At 39.8% G+C, this 19,323-nt stretch overlaps 1 protein-coding gene across 1 annotated transcript in view; it reads left to right on the top strand.

Moving 5' to 3' along the window:
- col18a1b (collagen type XVIII alpha 1 chain b) overlaps positions 1 to 17,874 on the top strand; it is a 190,798-nt gene extending 172,924 nt beyond the window's left edge. The window contains 7 exon segments of the mRNA XM_051931190.1: positions 225 to 289; positions 2,391 to 2,519; positions 3,586 to 3,630; positions 8,987 to 9,283; positions 13,116 to 13,313; positions 13,702 to 13,817; positions 16,471 to 17,874. Coding sequence (XP_051787150.1) covers positions 225 to 289; positions 2,391 to 2,519; positions 3,586 to 3,630; positions 8,987 to 9,283; positions 13,116 to 13,313; positions 13,702 to 13,817; positions 16,471 to 16,684 — 1,064 coding nt within the window. The 3' untranslated portion in view covers positions 16,685 to 17,874.
- Positions 17,875 to 19,323: the final 1,449 nt, after the last annotated feature.

The following is a 19,323-nucleotide window of genomic DNA, read 5'->3' as shown; positions in this document are numbered from 1 at the left end:
CAAATTAACATGTAGAGATACCTTAGATACATTTTCAGATATCACAAAAATATTTGACGATGTCTTAAAAGGACATTGTGGTCACGTTCAGATGTGTTTAGATAACTCAAATGCATGTGGGAACAGTTATACAGTAGGTGGTTTTAAATAGCTCAGTTAAATAAGTGGTGCTGTTAGATATTTGATGTTTAAGTCTGAATACTTTCCCAATTTTCCCTTTGTAGGTATTAGCATTCCTGGCCCACCTGGCCCCCCAGGCCCTCCTGGACCACCCGGATACCCCTCAGGGGTAAGCATTTTATGCAGTTTTGAATAAACATCTTTTACAGTTGCAAACTTTGAAAATGTGCTTAGCTTCAGTTATAATGAAGTTCCTTCCAAATTATGGCGATCATTTAAAATGTTATTTTATTAACTCTTTACTGATTACAAAAGGATTTCTGGTCTGCATTTTAATTACGATAAGTAAGGCATAATACGTATACCAATGAATACAGTGTAATATACTGTGTTTTGTAATTAATGTGTAATATTGTTATTAATGTCTGCATTTTCTAAATTGCCTCCTATGATGAAGACTAGAATAGAATTTAACAGAATAATTCAACCAAAATTTAACGTGTGTTCTTACTTTGTAAAATGTCAGCTAACAAAAGAATCTCTTGGTTTATTCTGTTTATTAGATTTTCTAACTAATACATTAACACATGGTGACACATTGTAACAAAAATAAAATCTTTACGTGGCATCTTCAAAGCATTGTCATTCTGCAGCATAAATTCATAAGAGATTTTGCTGATTAATACATTAAGAGTGTGCATAAACAAACGTACTGAATGGGCTTCAACTGGATGTTGTGAAAAGATGTAGTTTAATGTTGAGGGTTCAAACAGCAAAGTCCATGAAGGCGTCTTCAGATCCCACAAGAATGGCTGCCCGCTGTATTTGTGTTCAGGTGGCAGTTTCCTGTGGTGAAGCCAGTTAGGGGTCTGTGGTGGTGCAGAGTTTTTAAATCAGAAGAGTGTGGCTCAGGCTTGTGGGTGGGGGGGGGTGTGTGTGTGTGCTGTTCCAATACTGTGTAACGCCGGAGTGCTTAATAGGGAAATTGAGTGAACAAATATTCATGTGTAAATACAATCAGTTTAGCCAGTTTCCTCATTGATGCTCTGCGGGCTATTAAGCAAAATACCTGCACCTACAAAGAAATAAAAGGAGTCTGAGCGGGACAGCAAGGAGATTCAAGAGAAAAAAAGATGAAGGAAGAGCAAAGAGAGTAGGGGCAGGTGGTCAGACCACTGCAGTGGTGAAGAGGCATTGTAGTCAGGGAGGCTCCGCTGGGAAGTGAGGGTAACAGTGCTTCCTCTAAGATGGACCATACTGAGCTGTCTGTGCATGGAGAGATTGGTGGCTTCCAGATACCAATGGATGCTGAAAGAAGGTGGCAGGATGAGGAAGCCGGGCTCAGTGTTGGTCCTGACAGACACCAAAGGATGGTGGTCAGGACAAGAACGAAAAGAAGGTTCATTACATTGCCGGGGATCTCAGCCTTGCTGAATAGATCCATGCAGGGGGAACAAGAGAGTGGAGCATTGAGACATATCAAGAGATGATGCTGTTTGTGGTTTTATTCCTGACTATCTGTACTACCCATATAAGAGGGGTTGAAATCTAAGTAATCAACAGACTTCAGTGTTGACAAACGCAGTTTTATCTATTTATGGAAGGATTATTTCTTGATTGGTTTTATCTTCTGCATTTTGAGGTTTTAAGTGGAATATGTATGAATTATTTATTTCTGGAACTGCACCGCACTTGGAAACACTGCTTGATTTGTTTGAAATCAAAGAAGTTAATCACAACGACAGCTCAGTTTGTAACCATGTATTGTCCATATTGGTTGGCTACAGTCCTGCTAACAGTCTCCTCTCTCCATTACTGCAATTGGTTAAAATGAGTAAGGCCTACTTCAGCATAACCCTCTTCAAATGGTGTTTTCAAACTAATATGTTGGCACTGTGTCCTATGACAAGTAACTACTCAATACATGTGGAATGAGCACTGAAACCCAGACAAGTTTCTCTTTAAACGTTTATTGTCCTTTCTTGTACGCTGTGTGACTAGACCAATTATCAATACCCAATTGTTACTAAAGGTAAACTTTTTGTAAATACTTAATAAAAACTTGCTACTTCTGGCCAGCTTTTATAAGCCAACATTTAAACACATAGTCAATGGGGTTCATAATGTTTTTCTTCTTCTTCTAAACAACCTCCAGAATATTGTGATAGAATATAGAATATAGTGATATTCCAGAATCATACAGGACAATCAATCTAATCTGAGTAGTATAAGTATGATGAAATACTAATTTTGTTGTTTTTCCTTAACAGGTGAATATTGTACGAAATTTACAGACCATGATCACTACAGCAAGAAATGTGCGGGAGGGTACTTTAATTTTGATTTTGGAAAAGGGAGACCTTTACATCCGAGTCCGGGATGGATTTCGGCAAATTATGGTAATATTAACTAAAAAATTTAAAAAAAAAAAAGTTTCAATGTACATTGTTACTTCATTTTAATCTGTACAAATACATTATAACAATACAAGATAATCTGTTATTATTTAGCTTTTGCTACTTTAAAATGCATGCAGATTTCTTGGTATCGCTTTACATTAGGTGTCCCTAATTACGCTGTTCTTACCATGTAATTAATTACCTGTGACAGGTATAACACAATAATTATGTACTTAATTGTAATTGTTTTCCCACAATTTTTATAAATACATATGTATGTACTTATAAAGTACAAAGTTTCAGGAAAAAGACATTTAAAAGTGTGAGATATTACATTAATTGCCCTGTAGAGGGTTAAGGGATCCAACAGGTAAAAGTAACGTCTCATATTCTTTACAGATAAATTAGGAGTAGGGTCATTTCTAGGCAAAGGCCAAGTAGGCCCCAGCCTAAGGGCACCAAAACCTCTGCTTGAGCTCCACCAACCTCTCCCGCAGTACGCTTTATGTGTCCATGAGGGTGCTGATCTCCAAGAAGGAGCCCCCCACCCCCTCCACCATTGTCGATGTCAATTGCAGATCGGACACACAGATCTTCAGGGGGGGACTCTGTTTCTGACATCTCTTCCCTGCCTAGGGGGACAGTGTATTCTTGGGTTGGCCCCTTTTAGGAGCACATATTTTGGTGATATGTTGACATTGGTTGAATGTTTGTGATACAAGGAACTTCAATGTTCTTGGAATAAGCACAGATGTCTTAACAACTGGAACATAAAAATGTCTTAATAGTTTCAGACAGCCCTCATCTCTCTGTGCATTTGCACTGCGAACTAATTTCTTCATTTTCTCTACAAGTTCTAATGAATGCATTTAAATATTTTTTCCCCTAACCAGCGTTCTGAAAGGGAAAGAAATACTTCAAATAGATTAAAGTATTTGACATGCAATTGTTGAGAAGTTCAAAACATTGAAATAACACAATTGCTGCACTTAGAAAAAGTGAATGCAATTTATGATGCCTTTTATTGTTTAATCAATGCACATTTCTTTTTCCATTTTCTTTTTAGCTAGGAGAATACACTCCATTTTTTGGACCAGGTGGTGGAATATTTGTAAGTGATCTGTTTATTTGTTATTTAAGGGTTAATTCATTTTGAATTTAGTACACACCACAATTTTAATGTAACTAAGAGTTTCAGACATGTTGCCTCTCTGTTACTCAGCTGTTCACTGACCTAACCTTAAAATTCTGGTTTAGTGCTTACTGTAAAATGAAATATTCCAGCTCTATAAGCTAAAAGGGGTCCTTTAGCCATTTATTTTTACAGTGATACCTTTTTGGAGTTTGAAGATGCTACTGGCTGCTTTTCACCTTGCCCTGCATTATTCAGATTTATTCTAATTAGCTTACCTACCTAACTACAGATAGTTACCTTTTTTTTGTCCCCACGTTTTTAAACGACCATGTTTCATAGTGGTAGGCACAGTGGTTAGCATAGATGCCACACAGCTCCCGGGCTTTGGATTCAATTCCTGATGGTGCCGCTGTCTGTGTGGAGTTTACACACACAACCCATGTCTGCCATTTAAATAGAATCCCTGAAGCTTACAAAAAAAGTCGTAATCCTGGGCCACCTTAAATTCCTTCACATCTCTCCATTAGTTCTGTAGTTTTGTAAATGTGTCGATCAGCGCAAGCAGCCTGCTATTCCATCCCCCCAACCACCGCACCCCAAGGCTCTTTATCTCGGTGCAAGTTACCTGGAGTTGTATAAGGTAAATAATATATTGTTATTTGGAACCCATTCATTTAATGTATTTTCCGTGTCTACAACGATCTGAGTAAATGTAGGATGACAGGAAATGCAAGAAATGTTGAACACATAGGTAAAACAAACTTTTTTGATGTTATAGTACTAATGACAAAATTTTGACATGAAGTGTATAATGTGTGAAGAGTGAAGTCCAAATAGCAAACAAATACTTTCACAAAAGATACAAGTAAAAGAAAACAAGTGTGCTTTTATTCAAGAATATAACCAAAGAAAAAAAGAAATCAGGTTAGGGTACAATGCTGACTCAACTGCTTGGCTAGTGCAGAGGTAGGAACTGCTGACTCGTAAACAAGAGATCATGGGTTCGATGCCAGCTCCTTCCTAGAATTACCGTTTTGAGTAGTGAGCTGCTCATATTTTTTACTATTGTAGAATAAACCCATACATTTGATTTGAGTCTGTAACAGCCAGTGTAAATGTATAGTACTTGTAAAGGTTAGCGTTTCTTTTTAATTCAGTTTTATTCTGTCAGTCACATTCACACTCGCCCCAATCCGACACTGCCGTTTTCAAATAAAAATGTGCTATAATAGAGGTGAACTCAGATGAGGATTCTACATCAGACTGTCCATGCTAGTGTTAAGATCTGGCAGTGCCATGCTGACAGCATTCTCAGTACTTTTGCTCGCGTGGAGAGTTGCTCGCATACTGAAGTGTCTGTAGCTGCAGGTGGAAGCTGCCATCTCAATTTTCATAACTGAGCTTTTCCTAAATAAGGAGTGGCATTGCAGATATACTTGTCAACATGCCTATGTCGATCAAACACAGGAAACTCTACAGTCTACTTTGAATTTACGTTATAGGAAGATAAGTAAATAAATATAGGTAAAAAACATTTGATGTGGTATTTATATTGGTAACATATACTTTTTTTTTATATAAAGACCATCACAAAACAATCACAAATGAAACTTTGCATGATACCTTGGTGAATTCTGTAGGCCCTGCTGTTATGTTGAAGGACATGCGTGTGGCAGATTCACCAGAAGGATGATGACCAACCTGTTGCTGCATCCAAACAGTGCCATCTTTCGCCTTTACGCCAGGTGCTGCTGCATTGTTCTTCTGTGTGAGTGGACGTTTCTTGCGGGGAGGGCTTCTGTTCTCTCTCCGTTGTAGAACCGTCATCCTCTTGTGAGTTCACCTCTATTATAGCACGTTTTTATTTGAACAGTAAGAGTGTCAGAGCGGGGCAAGCGTGAACGTGACAGAGAATAAAACTGAATTAATAAAAACGCTAACCTTTACAAGTACCATAAATTAACACCGGCTGTTACAGACTCCAATCAGATGTATGTTTTTATTCTATAATAGTAACAATAAGAGCAGCTCACTACTCAAAACGGTAAATCTAGGAAGGAGCCGGAATCGACCCTGCAACCTCTTGATTATGAGTCAGCAGTTCTTACCGTTTTGCCACCCAAGTGGCTGTGTCAAGAATGTACCCAAACCCGATTTCTTTTTCTTCAGTTATATTCTTGAATAAAAGCGCACTTGTTTTCTTATACTTGTAACTTTTGTGAAAGTGTTTGATATTTAGACTTAAGTCTTCACACATTATACACTTTTAGTTTTAGTTATATGTTCAACATTACTTCAACATTGGGGGGGGGGGCGGCGGTTTAGCAGGCTACGTGCTGCTTGTGCTGATCGACAAATTTGCAAAACAAAAGATGCTAGTGGAGAGGTGTGAAGGAATTTAACTCTTTGAGGGCTGAATATTTTTTTCCAAAAGCACACAAAGTAATAATTTCACACAGAAAGCAACATAAAACATCTGTTGCTGCATGCTGTGGTTGTTGTTGGCACATGTTCGGCATCTCTGGAGGCAGTGGCTGCACAGGGGCACCTTGATGGCCAGCAGGAATGCACGGTGGGCTGGCTGCCTTCGCACAGCTGGTGGGCGGTGGTGGCAGTTGCAGTGTGACACAATATGGTCTTGTCATCATAAGCGGTGGTCCTCCCAGGCAAACGCTACCGTAGGCGCATCAGCTACACAAACGTGTTCAACACCACGATCAGCTGGGGACTGATCAGCTGAGGCTAGTACCTCATTTTCTTATTCAATGTCCATCTCCTGATCACTTGCATCAAATTCCAAGTCTGACAAGTCAGAGTCCGATTCAACGATAATACGTAAAAGTCTATGATGTATTTAGACTCTCGCAGGGAATCGAGGTTAAATCAACAAAGCTACTTAACTTTCCTTCTAGCAAAGAAAGTCAAACTTAAAATGTAAAGCCGAGTTTTGTTGCAGTTTGCAGCTGATTACCATCCTCTACCCCCAAATTTCGACAAAAGTTGACATCAGCCCTGAAAGAGTTAAGGTGGCCCGGGATTACGTGTTTTTTCATAAGCTTCAGGGATTCTAGTGTTAATGTATATCCACACCAGTTACCTTCCACACCACAACAACATGCATATAAACTGGTGTCTGAGTTAGCACTGTGGCCATGAGTAGGGCTTGGTGGTGTTGTATGCGTTCTGCAACTTCCTTTGAGCACACTGGTTAAGAAAACAGATAGTTGGGTAAATGGAGATGTTTTGCCTTTCAGCTGTCATTTATTGTGTTTGGTTCGCCGCCTGATAAATGTCAAAGTAGTGTTCATTTTGACATTGTGTTACTCTAATGGAAATAAAAATAAAACTAAGTAAGCCTATCTTCTATTAAGCATCTTGGATACAGTAAACACATTCTGAGGCTGAGCTTTTCTGTGTAGCAGTTCTCTGTATCATCAAGATTGTAAAATTAAAACCAGAGAGAAGTGACAATTTATGCATTACAAATGCTAGTACAAGGACAAAATAGTGTTGTCACTCTGTCAAAAGCCTGGGGTTGTGTATCTGGCAAGTAACAGGAATCCAATGAAACAGCAGAAAACCCTCCAAGACATGGAAAGGATAATGTTATTAGAAAATGCCTGTCATTAGCACAGCATTGTGAGACAGAGCAGGAATGTGTCGCCGCTTCTATCCAGTATAGCCTTACAGGTAGAACTTTTTTTTTTGGGTTGATAAAGAAGATATCATACAATGTGTTGTATCCCTTAAATGAAAAAACCTGCAGATTCCTCTAGGTTCCCAGCTTGTGACAGACAATATTAGCTGTGCTGAAGCCTCAAATAACAGACCTCTGAAATTTCACATTTTCCTCTTTTGCATACTCCAATTAATTAGGATTTATAGTACAGTAAACCTAAGTTACTTGGAAATACAATGGTGTACTGCATGTCCATATTACAGTGAATTTTCAGACAGGGATGTGAGATATCAGCTTTGCTTTTTAACCTGGTTGTCCACTTAATACACAAGTACAACCAAAGACAAATCAAACAATATCAGTTGGCCATTCCTCCGCACGATGCAGCACCCATCAGCATACGCAACAGAAGACAGACTGCCTGAACACTTTTGCACAGCAAGTAAGACCAAGCAAATAGATAGATAGATAGATACTTTATTAATCCCAAGGGGAAATTCACATTCTCCAGCAGCAGCATACTGATAAAAGAACAATATTAAAGACTGATAACAATGCCGATAACAATGTAGGTATGCAGACAGACAATAACTTTGTATAATTTTAACGTTTACCCCCCCCCCCCGGGTGGAATTGAAGAGTCGCATAGTGAGGGGGGGGGAATGATCTCCTCAGTCTGTCAGTGGAGCAGGACATTGACAGCAGTCTGTCGCTGAAGCTGCTCCTCTGTCTGGAGATGATACTGTTTAGTGGATGCATCAAATTGGAATCATGACCCTCCACCTCAGCAGTCCAGTGACAATCAAGGTACTGTAGATGACAAAGAACTCCTGAAGACTGAAGGCTTCACTTCTGTATACAAGCAGCATAGTCAAGCACGATGGCATTCACAACACAACAGAAAAAAACAGGAATGTGTTCAGGATGCTGAACAGTACTAGTATGTTATTCCAATATAGAATCTGCTGCCCTAAACTCATGTCTCATCATCTCTTCTGTACACTGAAGGATAACCAAACAAATTAAAAAAACATTTGACTAGTCTGTCACCATTTCATATTAAAAGTCTTCAAAGAATCCTACAGGTCTTCTGGCCAAGAACTTCTACAAATGATGAACTACTTGATATGCTGACATGCTTTCTAGGTGGCATTCTAAGATCATAATGAAAAAAAATCTGAGATGGATGAGCCGTGTCATCAGAAAAGAAAATGACTTCAACACCAAAACTGCCTTACACTGAGCTCCCAAGATCACATGACTGAGGCAGATTTAAAGATCTGAAACCAAGAATGGGACACCATAGAGCAATTCACCCAAGACAGTCAAAAGTAGAAGATCTTCGCTGCTATCCTCTATGCTAGTAGGCATAATTAGAAAAGTTGTGACAAAAACAGGCCATTTTGCCCAATGAGCTCGTTCCAAAATGGTCAGTATGGATAAAACCTTTTCCATGCACAGGACATTAAAAAAATGTCAGAAAAGTAAAAGCTGCTGTGTGCTGTGTTTTAGCAAGGCATCATGGGAGACAAAACCTATAAATTAGGATTTGAGCCATTGTTATAGCACTGTTGAAGTTAAACGTTTGAGATTATTAAAGTGTAAGATAGGATATATTTATGATTGTGTCTATATGTCTGTTCTGTTTTCCAGGAAAATGAAGTGGCTGCAGTTCAACCACCTCCTGTTATACTTTATCCCCACTCCCACCCTTCCCAGAGTGCTGCAGAAACTATTTCTCAGGATGGCCAAGACATAAAGGAAGACCTACCCCCCCACTCTCCTGTACGCCAGCCAGATTATGGCCATAGCGTCTATCCCAGTGTACCGGATCCACCCAGAAGGAATCCACTGTTGCCCCAAGTCAGCTATCCCGATTCACCCCAACATAGACCACATCTGTCTGAATCGTCTTCCTCTGCTATTCATTTACATGGCACAGGGCCTGCGGTGAGTGTGGCACGTCATTCATCTGTCACTTGTTGAGCAACATGAATAGAAGAATGTCTAATGTTGCATGTATGCTGAACGTTTTCCTAAGAGGCTTAACAAAGCCCTATTGTACCATAGGACATGTTAAAATAAGAAGAAATGAAAACATGTTACTAGTATTCCAGTTTCCCTTCCTGGCCCAAAGTCATGCTTATTAAAATAACTGGTGACATTGTGCTGCCCTGGTGACCCATCCAGCACTGGTTCTGACTCCCACCTTTCTGCCAAAATACACTTCAGAAAAAATAGAATGAGAAAATGTGTCCACACACATCCATATATTGTGCATAAATCTAGGAATTTCCAGGCTATGACACTCGTAAATGTGAAACAGTGAGTCAGGGTTTAGTATCAGGTTAAGGTGCCTTGACTTGGATATCACAATCAATCTGTGTATTTTATTTAGGGCAGAATCAAATTCTAAAATTATTCAGGTTTACACTTTTTAAATACAAAATGTCATCATTTCCTACTCCGCCAATGTTCCATTAAGGTCTACAGCTTATTAACACAATAGATGCCAAGTGTCATCCATATTACTAACTGAGAATGCTAAACCGGATGATGGACGCAGGCACATCCGGCCATGGGCCGTAGCTGCAAAAAGACGTACTGCGCAGGCGCAAGAAAGGGCGGACGGGATACACACCAAGAGGGGGATTTAACAAGCCCCTGGAACACAAAAAAAAAGAACACAAAACCGCCCCACACACCCTACAAGCAACGGACGGGACACACACAAAGAGGGGGATTCAACAAGCCCCTGGAACACAAAACAAAAGAAGACGCTCGCTCAACAACAATCCTCACCCACACACCCCCCCCAATCAATAAGAAGTGACACCCAAAGCCACATATCTAAAGGAAACGTCCATATTAAACATACGTCATCTCAAAACCTTCACACTAGGCAGCATAGGTGGATCTCATTAAAATAAAGCACTATTAACCGTTCAACTGGACAAAAGGCTCCATATTAACAGTGAGTGCGATCCTACTAAATACTTATCCATATTTCGCACGCTGAGGAACAAACAAGTCATGCATACACGGTCACGGGTACAAAACTATTCGGATCGGATAACGGAACAAAACACACGAACACGAATGAAACAAAAAGAATACACGGCGGCGCATACAATGCGCTTCGGAAAATACGTGAGAAAAAATGTCTCGGATCAAAAAACGCAAAGCTCAAGTAACCCCGTTACAGAGACGTGCCCAAATGGACAGACACATTGAACGTGGATGCATACAGCGCGCGTCTCAAAGTGCTGCATCAAAACAAGCACGATTTCAAAAGAAAGAGCTTGCGTCTCAGACATACAAAAAAGGGAGCAAAGCAACGCGCATATGACCGGCCAGAAAACAAGCAAGCAGGACTCAAAAAGCAGAAAGCTCAACTGACCGACATACAAAAACGGACAAGGCACGATACAAACAATGCACGACGTAGAGTGAAACGGACTTTGCGCAAAGCGGAGGCGGATCAATTAAAACTCAAAAATAGCGCGTCACAAATAATGGACATGCAACAACGCGGCACTCAAACACCACAAGCAAAACATGCCCGTCGCAGACATCAACACCAGACGTCTGCTAAACTCTTACGCCAGTTGGCTGACAACGCTTTCAATAATGAGTCCACTATTGAGGAAAATTCATTGGGATTAATGAATGTCATTTGCAATCATTGTCATTCACTTAACTTCACAGAAGAAACAACTGGCAATACAAATAATGAATTTACACGTTGTTGTCAAAAGGGGCAGATTAGACTGCCTCCTTTACATTCATATCCGGAATATCTACAGAAGCTTCTAACTAAGGATATGCCTGAAAGTAAAAACTTTATGAACTACATTAGATCCTAAAATAGTTCATTTGCTTTTGCATCTACCAGAGAACATAACAGGACACCAAAAGGCAATGGCCCATACTGCTTTCGCATATGTGGTTAACACAACGCACTATATTATGTCCAAAAAATATTCATGTTAATCACATTAATAACCAGGTCATTTCATTACTTCCTGGAGAGACACGGCTCTTTCTAAGCTCTGACAAAGTTGACTCTGATGACGACAATGAACATCTGAATTTCCCATTAGAATATTTGAACACTATTAACCCGGATGGATGACCACAACACAACCTTACCCTTAAAAACGGAACAATAATCATGCTATTAAGAAACCTTAACACTAAACAGGGTTTATGCAATGGCACACGGTTAGTCGTCAACACCATAACACACGATGTTATTCAAGCAACAGTTCTTTCAGATTCACATGCTAACAATACTGTTCTCATTCTTGGAATTGACCTTACGAGTCCTGACCTAGAATTACCTTTTACATTGAAACACCGACAGTTCCCCATTAAACCTGCATTTGCCATGACCAGCAAAAAATCACAAGAACAAACCATGGACAAGGTTGGCATCTACCTCTCTGAACCCGTTTTTGGACATGCACAACTTTATTTTGCCTTCTCATGTGTTCGACGTTCATCTCACAATAAAGTTAAAATTAAAAATGATCCATGCCAAGGAAGACTCATTCAAAGACAAGACACCATCTTTACTACTAATGTTGTATACAGAGAAATATTCCAATAAAACATTACTCTATGCCAAACACTCTATTTTGTATTTATATAGGCATCATCCAAACCTGCACACTATTCTATATCTAATTCATACATCTCACTCTTTGTCATGCCCCAACGCCAGGGGTTGGCGAGCGAAGCGAGCAGGGGGCGGAGCCCCCTAGTATTTGATATTTGGACAGTTATTTTAGGTGATTGGCTGTTCTGTAGGCATCACAAAAAGGTTTATTATAAAGAATGCACATGTAATAGTACTATAAAAAATATTAATCTTTATTATTAGTCAGAGTTAAAGTCTATTATAAGCAGATGCTGTCATCTATCAGATGGACCTAATGCAATCTAGAAACGAGAAAATATTCTTCCTAGTTAGACACTTGTAATGGTCCAGTCCATTCAGAACTGGGCCAGTGAAACAGCCAGCAGGAAACAATGGTAGGTGTAGTATTTTCTAGGTCCACCACCGCCCTGTCAAGCACTGACATAGTATTTCAATTACATTGTGGTTACTATGTTTGTTGCTGTATTTGTTTAATCCTGACACTAGTGTCCTTGATCTAAAAAGGCCCATGCCCTAAGTCTACACTAAAAAAACCTCATACAAGTCCAAATCCACAAAGCACTCCATCGGCCTGTTACCCAAGGCGCAAGCATCTCTTAATTCCGCCTTCTTTCTATTAAGCGGGGGCCCCAGCCTCAAACTCAAACAAAAATCAGGCATTCATAAGATACCTCTGTCAAACCAGATGATCCCCACCATAATGAGAACACATAATATTAAATTTGGTGCACCTTAACAGAGTCAGAGTCTCCATTAGGCCTTTTTTGACTTCATTACAGACTGATCTGGTGGTACACACCGCCCTGGCCTTTCTGTATTCTTCAGATCAGATGCAGGTTCAGATCGAGAAGCACTGCACACTAGAAACAGAGGCAGTAACCATAGTCTCTGAATAGCCAAAGCGCAAATAATTCAACATATTTTGCTTTTTAAAGATGATACAAGAGATTCTGTTCGACTTTACTGCTGACTTAAACTGCTAAAAGTGTTGCTTGTGTACAGGCAGCAGGCGTATCATAAAGGAAGCCTTTCTTATATTAACAGTCAAGTGGATGACAAGATGTAGAAGGTGCAAACAACTTTTGAGAATAATGTGTTTTTTCCCCCTCTGTCCTAAAGTTACATCTGATAGCACTCAACAGTCCTCAAACAGGAGACATGCGAGGCATTCGAGGAGCTGATTTTCAGTGTTTCCAGCAAGCCAGAGCAGTGGGACTGACGGGCACATTCCGGGCCTTCCTCTCATCTAAACTTCAGGACCTCTACAGCATTGTGCGCAGGGCAGACCGGAATACTCTGCCAATAGTCAATCTGAAGGTATCCGTTATCAAAGCTTCCATTGTCAAATGTTCTGTGTTTTTATTTCAGTTACCCAAAAAAAAGGTCTTTTGGTTAACTGCATGCTCCAAAGTAATTTGAGCAAATCAACAAAGTAGAGTTAATGCCATCTCTACTGACTATTAAAAAGTGAAGGACAATGGCTGTAACAGTATCAAATGCTTTAGTATAAATCTCTCTGACAAATTAAGAAAATGTAATAAAATATCACTACCCTTGTAAGTCTTCTACCTTACTGTACAGTAAATTTAGTAATAATTGTGTCAAATATATCAGATTATTAGCATGGGCATATGCTTTAAAAATGGCATTGGAAGTAAGCTGTGCACTACACACAAGACTAAATGAAATCCTTTTTTCCCCTCAGGATGAAGTGCTCTTTGACAGCTGGGAGTCGCTATATAATGGCCTAGATGGCCAAATGAAACCAAATGTTCAAGTTTACTCCTTTGATGGTCGCGATGTCCTTAAGGATAATACATGGTAAGTGCAACAGTTACAAATGTCAATAAGAATATAGCAGACAACTAAGCATTAACAACAGCACAATTGTGATGCCCTGTGCCCTTGGACCCCAGCACATTTCAAATTGTGGACATTTGTAGTTCATGCACAAGGCCCCAGTGACAGAAAGTGAGACACAGACATGCCGATCCCCGTTCTTTATAGTGAAAAGCAAAAATTAATTTAATTAAATTAGGTGTTTAAAATGTCATAGGAATCACCGTTTCAAAGTTCAAAACTCTGTTAAAGTACAGATGGACATCTCCTCAGACTTAAAAAGTAAAAAAAAAAAAAAAATTCTTCTCACCTTTTTCACTTGAGCTATTGAAACAAAAGTCAAATATAACTCCACACCTCCATCACAACAGTCGTGATTAGTTCCACGCCTCCATTCGTTCAGGACATCCATAGGCCAACCATCAAACACTGCCCATTACACATTTTTCCTCCCAACCTTCTCTCTACACTAGTGCTTTGCTCATGACTAGTTCCACACCTCCTTCCTCTCTGTTCACTCGCAGGCTCAGTTGCAAAACACTTTCCTATTCACACGATCCACGGATCACTGCCAGTTTCCTCCTTCACTGTAAATCGTGAATTTGTCTGTGAATCTCCATCCTCCCTGCTCTCTCCACTGTGTTCAGAAGGTCAGATATGGATCTGGAAGATACAAGAACGATACAGACTCCAAACAGACTAGTCAAGCAGATTGATTGACAAGACACCTCAGTGAGACTCGCACTGTGACTGCTCCTTACCATGTCGCTCTCTAGCGTTAAATTCAGTCTCCCGGAGAATGCATAACCACTTGCAGCAAGTTCTAGTTTGCTGTCTCCAGTTATCCCTTGCTGGTACTCTACCAGTACCATGTTTACCCCATCAGTTCCCCCACTAGTTCTCAATACTTCTCACTATTATCGCCATCACTGCTGTCTGTGTTCGCACCGAAATTTATACTTTCCAGTTTATCACATTCACTGTCTGCTGACAATTACTCAACTCAGCTTCCCCACTGAAACACACCAGCATCAGAATGCCTAACCACTCCCAGTGCCACTCACGGCACAACCTGCACCATCCCCATCTCCAGGTATGTACTGTGTGTGCCCGTACAGCCTACACAAACATGCCGATTTCTCACAGCACTGTCACGCGACCTGTCAGAGTTCCAAGTCTGAGTGTGCCATGTAAAACACAGACACAGTGGTTTTTATTTACAGTTGCTCATACAGTTAAGGATTTGCAAATCAGTTGAAGAAACAGAGTTGTTTTTATTTCTTTCTTTCAAACAAATAAGAAAAAAATGTAACCAAAGGCCATTCGGCATTGGTAGCTAAAGCCAGATTAAATTAAGATACCACGGAGATTCTTAACATACAAAACTCCAGCCGATTTTCTATCACATACCTATATTAGATGGCTTTGATTTTTGATATATATATATATATATATATATGTCAAAAATCAAAGCCATTCATAGCGTCAGAATGTACTGTATGTGACATGGCATCTGCACCATGCGATTTCAGACTCTGTTTAATTAGCAAATGATGGTTTGTATTTTTGTGACTCACAGCCACAACAGGAGAGCTGAAACAATAACTAGAAGTTCAAATTAATTTTAAAGGGAAGTGCGTAACAGTATAGTGACTGCAATGAGTCAGATTAGCGCAGGTTACGGAGAAAGGTTTACAGCAGAGAACCATCTAGTAAGCTAGGCAGATAGATCGTGTAAGACTTCTAGCATAACGCGACCCCGTAATAGCAGTTTGTGTGTCTGCTTATTTCTTCTTTTTTCACTATTGATCTGTGCCTTTCCGGACTGCTTTACTTGGGTACATAACTACATTTGAATTAATAAAGAGATCACCAGTCATTGAGACAAATGAATGGGTAATTTCTAAAATACATAAACAAGTATTAATGAAGTTTTGTGCACTGAGGAACTGTGAGGATTTTATGTACACATTCAGCAGAATTAGTAATCCACAAGAACATCACAGATACCAATACTGTCATCACGCAGTGTTAACATGCCCATAATTCGAGCTGCATGACTAGACCCTTCTTTGGACTGCACGCTCTGTGATAATGTTGCACAAAGCTTAAAACCATGAACTCCGCAATGAAAAATGACAAAATATTCTGTCAACATTCCAAGAATATCACAATCCAACAAGAATGTACGATACAAAGTGTACATTAAAACTATAAGAATTGGGCAAGGGATAAAATGAAATGGGTGTGACAAAAGGAAGGTGGGCTTGAGAAGGATTGTTTGAGATGTGCAAGAGGTAGCCAAGCATGTGAAATGTTTGACTGAGGAAGTTCTTAAAGCATTGCGTGATTGTGTTTCAAGAATTTGGGTGTCACAATAATGAGGTAAGGCACTACTACAGCGCTGCATATGTTACATTATTATTGAAAAATCCATCTTTAATCAAAACAATCCATTTATTTAAATATATATATATATATATATATATAATAATTTTTCATAAAGTTTGGACATCATTATTTTGCCTGTTACTATTGAATGTTTAACACTTGGTAATCTTTTCCTATGCACTCCTGTAAGCAGCACAAACGTCTTCTGACCTGGGTGTGCTTTAACTCTGCCCTTCTTTCACAGGACCCAGAAAATGGTCTGGCATGGCTCAAACAACAAGGGTCAGCGTATGACGGATCACTACTGTGAGACGTGGAGGACGGGAGTCCATGAACTGACCGGATTTGCCTCGTCGCTTGAGGCAGGACGACTACTGCAGCAGCGTCCTGTTAGCTGTTCCAGTTCTTTAATTGTTCTCTGCATTGAGAACAGCTTCATGACACAAGCTAAAAAGTAACGGACCCCAAGAGCCCGCTGTCCATAACCCACCACGGGCAGTGTCCAAACTGCAGGCCGCCTGCACTACGGGCCTCCCATGATTCCCACTTCTCAAGCCTCCTGCTGTATTGAGAGAAGCCAAAACACTCGTGTAGACCCCACTTTCCAGTCAGCCCCCACCAAATGGTCATAAAGTACCCGGGTCATTTTGGCAATATGTTATTTTAATGGTCTTTGTTGTATAGGAATTTAATGTGTGTTCTGTTGTTGATTCTGTTTTCAGAACTTTTATACATGTAATCGATTTTTATGTAATAATGTGCATAATACCCTTTTTTTATTTTTGGAAGACTGTTGGACATTGTCAATAAGCACAGTAGTATTTTTGGATAAAAAAAAAAAGTTATTTATTCTGGTAAAAGAAATTTACAAAACAGGCATGAATAAGAATTAATTTGGGAGCCACTTTTTTTGTTTGTTTTTTTTAAAGTAATAATTTAAATGAGACATTTGCAATACACTACGGTCAGAGGCTAATTTTTATTAATTTTGATAACAAGTACAAATGTCTATGTAAGAATGAGCACAGTGGGGTAGGATTGTACACGTTTTTCCCCAATTTTATTTTGTTTAAAAAAAAAAAAGTCGAACCAAAAATGGTGCGTTTTTAAAACTGTCGATGCATCAGTGGCAGACATCTGAAGTTACTATTTTTCATTAACAAACAGTATTCCAAACTCGAAATCGTGGATAAGCAGTTTATCCGCTGGCAGTGCCAAATTCAGCACAAATCAGTCTTGAGCACAGGGTGGGGACGTTCTGCTGGTGTGCCTTAAGGTGACGTGTCGGCTCACGACGGACCGTCCGTCGGCTGTGGCCAGGAGGAGGAAGCTGCAGTGAGAGCTAGGGCAGCTCTTGTGATTGTGTTTGCCTTTCGAAAGATTCACATTCATTTGTTTGAATTGGTGCTACTATGTTGTAAACTACTGTTTTGGAAATCCATGTGGGGCAATTGAAATGTCGTAACGGAAGTATTTTCATTTGACATTAGCTGTGTTTTCTTTTCTAACTACAGTATCACTGCTTGCCATGTTATCAGTTGTGTACCTAAGCGAACCTGTGGATTTCCATTTTTGATTTGCTGTTTGTAACTTGTATTGTGCTGTAAACATTTTCTCTGAGGCACTGAATAAAGGTACAAATCTTTTAGACATGTCTGTTGTTGTGAAATGTATTTGGCAACAAGAACTGAAAGGTGAGGGGGTATACCCTGGGCCTGGTGCTGCTGGGATGGCCTTCATGACGCTGAAATGGACTCAGCAGGTTTGTGATTGGTGATGTATAAAAACGTGACACTTATTTTTTGTATAACGCTCCTCACCGAGTGCAATTCTCAGTTGAAACACAAGTTTCCATTTTACTAAACGTAGAGCAGGTACACATACAAATGGAGATTTGTTACAACACACAGAGACCAAGGTAGACACGGATTAAACCTCAACAGCAGCCCCGCCGTGATTTTGTTTCTACACCGTCACAGAAGTGTAAGCCATCACTTGACATGTACTTAACGTGTGTTGCTGGTGAAGGACTTACATTTTTGTAGGCAAAAAGCATCACTTTCAAACATTTTTTTTTCTTATAATCGATTACCAAGGGTTTACTCTCCCTCTCATTCTAGGCAGAGCAAAAATCAAGATGACCACCATAACAAGTAGGCCAGGGTTGCCATGTGCAAGTTGGCGCTGCCTTACTCTATATGTACTTACCATGTGTAAGAGCCACTAAATCCAGCACTTCTGTTCTTTCCCGACTTCTCAAAAGAGATGGAGGTACAACTAGAACAAAAAAGACAAAGAAATCACTGAGCCTAAGATGCCACTTAAAGTGACACATAACGGTTTTCTAATTCTGTTAATGGTGTGTTGTGTACCCCGCTTATGGTATGATGTTAGCACTCACGTATGAGCTCAGCCTTAATAAAAGGGTGTTTGTGAGTCCATCCAGTTGCTATATCTTTGTCATTCCAACAGATGGCACAGTACCACTGCTTTGATGAATCCCATACCAAATGGCATATAACCAAGACAAATGCCTTGCAAGTGTTAACACTGAGGTCTTTGCCGATTACTCAGATTTCAGTCTCTCAGACAGGTGACAGAGGCAGTCAGATATGAAATTACAATTGTCCGGTTAGCTACTCCATACCTTTTCATAAAGCTCTCAAGTGCCCTTTTCAGGTTTTTTTTCCTTCCTTGCTCCACATTCAGCTGGAATGGGCACAGGCTCCCCACAACTCTGAAGAGGAAAAAACAGGTTTGTTAAATTAAGAGGGTTGCACATATAAAAGCAGGCCATCGGATCTCCGACACAGTCGTAACAGAAACCAGTAATCTTATTAAACATTTACAAAACTGACCATTGCCATTTGATACCCAAGGAGCAATATGTCGCTTATTGGGGCACATGTTACCACATTAAATGAATGAATGAATGACTTCAGTTGCTGCTATGGTTTGATCTGCGCCCATTTAGAGTAAACCTCACAACACAGTAACATTGTGGAATTCAGGACAGCTGCAAAACAAACTGCTGATTGGGTCAAAATAAATTAAAAAAATCTGACTGGCCAAAATACAAGGAGGCACATGAAAAAGT

Source organism: Erpetoichthys calabaricus, chromosome 8 (genome assembly GCF_900747795.2).
Source record: "Erpetoichthys calabaricus chromosome 8, fErpCal1.3, whole genome shotgun sequence".
Taxonomy (NCBI): domain Eukaryota; kingdom Metazoa; phylum Chordata; class Cladistia; order Polypteriformes; family Polypteridae; genus Erpetoichthys; species Erpetoichthys calabaricus.
Note: the sequence above shows the minus strand (reverse complement) of the source record. Positions and strands in the feature narration are given on the sequence as shown.